General features: G+C 40.6%; 1 protein-coding gene across 1 annotated transcript; it reads left to right on the forward strand.

Moving 5' to 3' along the window:
• Positions 1 to 2,822: 2,822 nt before the first annotated feature.
• On the forward strand, positions 2,823 to 3,349 carry LOC110716729. The gene is made up of 2 exons (XM_021895362.1): positions 2,823 to 3,107; positions 3,197 to 3,349. Exons 1-2 carry the CDS (start codon positions 2,853 to 2,855, stop codon positions 3,332 to 3,334), a joined length of 393 nt encoding a protein of 130 aa, XP_021751054.1. The 5' UTR covers positions 2,823 to 2,852; the 3' UTR covers positions 3,335 to 3,349.
• Positions 3,350 to 7,325: the final 3,976 nt, after the last annotated feature.

The raw sequence follows: 7,325 nt of genomic DNA on the forward strand, positions 1-7,325 counted from the left end.
GAAAATTTGAAATTAGTTATATACACTTTTTCTCCAAATTTGAAATTAGTTATATACAGTTTTTCTCCAACAATTTTTTTTTTAAGTATTATTTTTTTCTCCAACATTTTAATTTAATCAATATCCTTAAAACGGAATCGAAACCAATGTCCCAAGTACAACCAATTACATTGAATTATGTTTTGGAATTACGTTTTCGAAATTACAAACAAAAGCTATTACAAGAACTGCTTCACCAAAGTGGAATGGCTACGCTCAAAAGCAGGTGGAATTGATTTTACATTATCTTTGTATCACAAAAGTATGAAATGTAGATGGGATAGGTCTGCGTACATGTAAAGCGTATTGACGTTCTAATAAGGCCAAAAGCAAGAAAAGTAAGAAGAAAACCCACTCATTTGAGGTGCACACACAAAAGAAAATAAAAAAAAATATTTGAAGTACTAATAAGGCCAAAACAAGAAAAGTAAGAACAAAACCACTGAGTTGAAGTCAAAACATGAAGGATTTTGCAGGTTTCTATGCTAGCACAAAAGGAGTATATGTAAAACCGTAAAGCAAGTTCAGGATTAGAGATTTACCATCATTGTAATGAAGATATTGTTTAACATTTCAAAATTTACCCCGACTACCACAATAAAAAATTTGTTCATTACAAAATTTCCAAATAATTCAACTACTTTTTCCCATTATTCAACTACTTTGACAAAGATTTTAGAAATGTTAAATTATTAATAATAAGATATGTAATTATTATTAAAATATCATTTTAGTCACGTTAGTAATCTGTACAAATATTATACAATGCCATCAGATTATCGGCCAATTTATTTTGGTTTTTTTGGATTTTTTTTATTTTCGGAAACAGATTATCGACTATGAAATATAAATTGTATCAAGTTAAAATATTTCTAACAAGAAATCTCAACGAATTATGTCCAACGTTTACAATTGATTTAGGGATTTGTTAAACATCGCCCACAAATTACTACATAAAGCCCACAAAATTAACTTGGTTTGACAATATTGCCCTTGACCTAAAAAAAAAAACACTCACACTCTCATCACTCACACTCTCATCTTCTTTCAACCTCTCTAAAAAAAAAAAATTCAAACAACGGCAATGTCGAGGCGGCAAGGCAAGGAATTGGCGGAGGGAAGGAGGTCCCAAGGAGGCAAGGTACAATTTGTAAAAAAAAATAAAAAAGGGAAAACCGCCGTGACGGAGGTGGGGCGCCCTGGCTGGACGCCCAGCCAGCGGTGGTTGCGCCAGCTGCAGACGCCGCCACCAGTAGGCTGGCGCCTGGGCTGGACGCCATAGCCACGGTTGTGGCGTTTATTCAAGGCGCCGCAGCCGTGGCTGTGGCGTCCAGCCCAGGCGCCAGCCCACTGGTGGCGGCGTCTGCAGCTAGCGCCACCACCGCTGGCTGGGCGTCCAGCCAAGGCGCCCCCCCCCCCTTTTTTTTTCTTTTTTTTTTGTGTAATATCTTTTTGAATTGTTTTTATATTTTGTTGTTTATTTTTATAAATTTTTTCAATTTTGTTGTATTTTTTCTATGTCTATATTTTGTTTACAATTATTTGTTTGTTTTTTTTGTACATTTTTATTTTTATTCTCTATTTTGATTTGTTTTTATATTTTTTTTGTGACTTTGAAATTGTTTTTGGTTAGTTAATTTATTTTAAATTTTATTATTGATATTGTTTTTGGTTAGTTAATTTATTTTAATTGGGAATGAATTATTTATGTTTATATATATTCTTCTGTGTTGGTTTTATTTCCTTTCTAAGTGTATTTTTTATTCTATTATTTTTATTTAAGTGTTTTGTTAATTTCTTTATTATGTTAATTTGTTAGTATGTTTTTAGTTTATTTGATTTGGGTAGTGGTAGCTATTTTTCGTATAAATTTTTGTATGTTTATATATTTTAAAATTTTGTGTAGAATTCACTGGGTCGTCATGGTGCGGGGAAGAATGTAGAGCTTCTTAGTAGAAGCTATTCAGTGGAGAGGTCGGGGCATAGACATGTCAGATCCCGTGGTATTTCGGCCTCAGCTCGTAGAGAACGGATCCACCGTCGGGATGAGGATGACGATGATGATGCTGAGGAGGGTGACCAGGAGGAGGAGCAGGAGGAGGGCGCATATGAGGATGAGGATGTGGACGATGGCAGTGGACCGTATGATGATTACGGTCCATTCAGTCAGAGGGTTGATGACATGTACGAGACACATATGGTGGAGGTGCGTAAGGGTAGGGGTGCGTAAGGTTAAGAGCGGCGGAAACAAGCTCAGGCCACGCGACATAGTAGATGCGTGTGACCCCGACAGTGTAGGCGAGTTTTCCTGGGGATCGGCTACGTTGGCGTATTTGTATCGCCAACTAGGATTTGTGAGTCGGGCTGACGCGGCAGGTATCACTGGGTGTCTGACTCTATTGCAGACCTGGATATACGAGTACTTTCCTGCATTGCGACCACATCGTGACCCGGTTCCTATTGATGAGGGGATGCCGCGTGCTTGTGCGTGGAGTCCGCGCTCGGAGAAGAAGTCCGTTGACCGCCTCCGATCGATACGGTTATTGCTGGACAGGCTGTCCCCCTTAGAGGTAACGTTTATAAATTGTTTCTACATTTTATTATTTGCACATATTATATTCATGTTATTAAATTTTAAAAACTATGTGCAGGTGAACTGGATGCCTTTCGGCCCGAACCCTAGTGTTAGGGTACCTAGGACCCTGTACACGGGACTCATTCAGTATCGTGAGATCGTCGAGGCGTACATGCCCCAGCGTTGTCTTCGCCAGCTTGGATTTGTCCAAGTTGTCCCTCCTCCCCCGGCATGCCCGATGAAGGCGATCCGACCTGCATCGTCGAGGGACTACGTCGTGCAATGGCCGGATATCATGATCGGGACGTGGGACCAATTTCCGATGGTGGCCCACTTATGGACTGCGGAGTTGCAGCGGCCGCCCTCTGGGGTTCCTCCCATGTGTGACCATTACTACATGGAATGGTTCAACCGGTATTCGCACCCGAGGTTGATCGCAGATCTCGACCACAGCGATGATGATTATGTGCCACCGCCTACTGCCATGGAAGCGGTATGTCTCATATTATATTTATCGTTGTCTTTTAATTAAGTTTTATATGTTGTTATTGTATTTCATCTTTTGTTTTTTGTTGTATGCAGTGGATGGGAAAGATAATGCAGGACGTACAGAAACTCTCTCTTGAGAAGGACATCATGAGTGCAACAGTGAGAGCTGTTGTTGATAGTCTGGAACAGACCCTTGCGCAGTGGGAGTCGTCGTCGAGGAGGGATTACTGATGGTTTTGTCATTTTATTTATAGAACACTTTAAATATTATCGTTTTAATTTATTAAATTGGACATTATGTTGTAAGTTTGTAACATTTTAGATTGTTCTTTTAGCTTCCAACTTAAACATATTATCATTGTTGTTTTTAAATTTTGATATAACCGTTCGTGGATCCGCGCAACTTACCCATGCAACATATAGAATGCAGTAAGCAATACAATATAAAAGATTAATGTTCTCATTAAAAGAGCAACGTACAAATAAGATTACATAGGAAGAATGTAAACATGAAAAACTAAAATGCAGCTAGGGTGTTCCATTCGTGGATCTGGTCATGATATAGCGCATCCCAACCCTCTACGCTCGCTGTGCGAATGTTGTACCACCGAGGTACAAGGATAATAAGCTTGACTATGCACTCCCAGGCCGAAATGCATGACTGCGCATTTGTAAATGTTTGCAACGGCAAACAGATCTAGGGGCGCGTCAAAATAATGATTTTAGCCGCAAGGTCCACCTCCCCACCGGATACGCCGCAGAGCGCCATCCAAGTCATCCTGGTACACATGACGATAAACATTTCGGTTAGAGGCAATTTCGCTGTACATCAACTGACGCACCAAACCGTAGTTGTCTTCGCCCATTTGAAAAACATCAGCCACGACCCGGAATCCGCAGTTACCATCTCCGACTACATCATTCCACCCTTCCAAGTACGGCATGATGATCGCAGGTATCCTTTCCTTGTACGGAAACTGATCAACATCGTTTCTTCCTATTCACCATATAATTATAGACAGTTAAGAAGGCAGGAGTAACACTTTAAAACTATGTGCAATGTAAACAACCAAAACGTACCAGTTCTCAGGGGCATATTCACAGACGATGCAGATTGACTACGACTAGATGACGATGTCCAACCACGAGCACGACCACGACCAAGACCACGGATATACTCAAACGCACTCCTGTTCCGCCGTTGTCGACCTCGAGGACGGTCAACTCCTTCGGGTTCCTCATAATCTAAGGTAGACGTGTGGAACATGTCATGGAGTACATGAGTAGCGTCACGAATAATAGAAGGATGGCTGGAGGACACTCGGTCGTACATCGAACGAAACTGCTCCAACTCCTCCTGTTCACGGTCGGCCGTTTGAGTGTCTGCATGCTCACCAATAACAAGCGTCCTCCAGAATGAATGGACCTAATCAACATGTAACGACGCCCTTTCTTCTGTAATAACGCGGTGAATGGTGCATGTGCAAGGTAATCCATGAGTTACTGAAATAGCACACCCACACCGAGCATACACTTCGTCAGCCAAGTCCCTCATCCTGTTCAGCTCAGTGAGAATCAACCCCAAGCAGTAGTGCGACACACAACCATGGAGAATCTTAAATATAAAATGGCTATACATCGTACCATGTCGTCGTCTGGAGTCCTCTAGAGAGTTCCTGATGCCGTTCTTCTGAGTTTCAATTGACTTGTTAAGTCTATCGAACAGTGTATCCAAAGCAGCGGTCGATGAATCAATCCAGTCCTTGGTAGCTCTATGAGCGCTCTCAACTCTACATGTTGTAGTGTTCCCGAAATGAAGTACCTGGTTTGTCCAATATTTGACAAACTTTTCCCTGTGAGGGACCCATTGCTGCATCACATAGTCCACCAGTGCCGGACACCACTGGTACGAATCACTGAAGTTAGCCAATGCTCGCTCATACGCTTCCTCTGTGGTAGCCTGTAGGATCTTCCGCCACTTACCATTCACCAATCTCTCTGCCATTTCCAAATTCTTGTTGAAAAGGTTGTAGGCTTTCACTTTCACGCAGTTGTTGATGTGCCATGTGCACAATAAGTGGTTCGATTCTGGAAACATCTCTGCTATGGGGGCAAAGAGACCTCCTTCACAGTCGCTGACGATGGCTGCTGGATGAACATTAGGCCCGATGTAGTTTCTCAGCTTCTCCAACACCCAATAATAACTTGGAGCCGTCTCATCTTTGATGATTGCATGACCAATCAGAAAGTTCTGGTTCGTTGGAGTCATCCCCATGATCTCAACCAGTGGGAACTTGTACTTGTTTGTCTTGTACGTTGAATCGATCAAAATCACAAATGGCCAAGACTTGATCATATCAGCACAATCAGGATGCACAAGGAAAAGATGAGTCACCTCCGCTGTATCTTCATCAGAATCAAACCAGAACAGGTAACCACGTGATTGTGCCTGGTGTAGCAGCTGCTGTATAGGGTTCCTTCCCTCTGACCGTTCAAACCTGAGTTGCTGTCTGACGTTGTAGATGTGTCTTCGGTTTGGATGGTCTTCTGGAAATTTCTCTAACACAGATGCTAATATTTTAGCAGGCTTGACTTGAGCATCACTCATTTCTTTCACAACTAGTTTCGCAGCAGGACTTAAGCCGCTCAGCTGTCGATGACCCTCTTCATATACTATCATCTCATGGTTGTGATACCCCCATTTAGAGTAACCAATCACTTCCCAACCGTCACGACTCCGTAGTTGTCGAACCTTTACTCTGAACTCACACCCACAACCTTTCCACTTTGTATCAAACCGAGTGGTTGTACGAAAATCTCTTTCTTCTCTTTTGCGATAACGGTCACATCTCAAAATGCGATCCATTCTACCATCCCGTTGAGATTTATGAGTTACTACTACCAAGCAAAATCCAGCTGCAATTGCAACCTGTTTTGCCCAATCAATCGCCTGTTGAGCTTCTTCGAATGGACCATCATGTCCAAATATCCCACTGTAATCATTTCCGTCTCCACCATAATCCTGCATCAATTATATATTACAATAAATACATTTAACGGATAATACATTTAATTTCTATATTTACACAGAATTAACACAAAAAAAAAGCATATTTATGTATAATCAAACTTAATTTTTATAAAAACCCAATTCGAATTTTCAAACTAAATTTAAAAATATACCATTTCGAATTTTCAAACTTCATTTTAAAAAAAACCTATTTCGAATTTTCAAAATTAATTTTAAAAAAAACCCATTTCGAATTTTTTTAAAAAATCATTTTCGATTTTTTTTAAAAAATAAAAAATAAATAAAAAACAACAACAAAATCAAAAAAGAAAAAAAAAATAATAGGGTGGCGTCTGCCAGGGCTGCCACAGCCACTGGACTGGCGCCTGGCAGGGCCGCCTCAGCCAGTAGAGTGGCGCCTGGCCAGGACGCCAGTCTGGTGGTCTGGGCGTCTGGGCTGGACGCCACTCTGGTGGTTCTGGCGTCTGGCTTGGACGTCCAGGTTACGGTTTGGGCGTCCATCCTAGGCGCCGAGGCACTCCGACGGAAAACCGTGAATTTTAACGGTGACTTACCTCGTTTTCCGTCGACGACGACGTACCTCCGGCGGCCCCCGCATCTCCGGCCTGCCCTCCGGTCTCCCCCGGCGAGCCAGTACGGCTCCACATTTTTTAAACCGAGATTATTTCAATTTTAGAAAATTGGCATAATGGTCACACCAAGTCATATTTGTGGGCTTGATATGGTAATTTGCGGGCGATGTTTAGCGATTCACTTGATTTATGTATCAAGTTAAAAATATTTCTAGCAAAAAATACCTTGTAGCGAACTACGAAAACAAGAGTAGTTACATTGAAATGAGTAAGTACCTTCAACCAAAGCAAGGAAACAAGAGGGTATTACGGAAAATAAAGTATTAAACGGGAGACTTAATCAAGTGTTAAAAAGTAATAATGTGATGTATAATTGAAAATGAAACTTAAATAATTTCATGTGTAAACTAACAAATAATAAAAACACACATAATACTAAAAATTGAATTAATTTTATCTTCTTGATTAATCATATAATTGCAACACGCACATAATACTAAAAATTGTAATTGGTTCATCTAAGATTCCTAAACCAAACTTATTATACATAATTTCATGTATAAACTATCAAATAATAAAAACACACATAATACTAAAAATTTAATTAATTTCATCTTAT

This window comes from Chenopodium quinoa, unplaced genomic scaffold (assembly GCF_001683475.1).
Source record: "Chenopodium quinoa cultivar QQ74 unplaced genomic scaffold, ASM168347v1, whole genome shotgun sequence".
Classification (NCBI taxonomy): domain Eukaryota; kingdom Viridiplantae; phylum Streptophyta; class Magnoliopsida; order Caryophyllales; family Amaranthaceae; genus Chenopodium; species Chenopodium quinoa.

What these genes read in the sequence shown, in the direction of transcription:
- LOC110716729 (XM_021895362.1), top strand. Translation starts at nt 2,853, where the DNA reads ATGAAGGCGATCCGACCTGCATCGTCGAGGGACTACGTCGTGCAATGG. An exon ending in CGCCTACTGCCATGGAAGCG is followed by an intron (nt 3,108 to 3,196) that starts GTATGTCTCATA and finishes TGTTGTATGCAG; the next exon opens with TGGATGGGAAAGATAATGCA.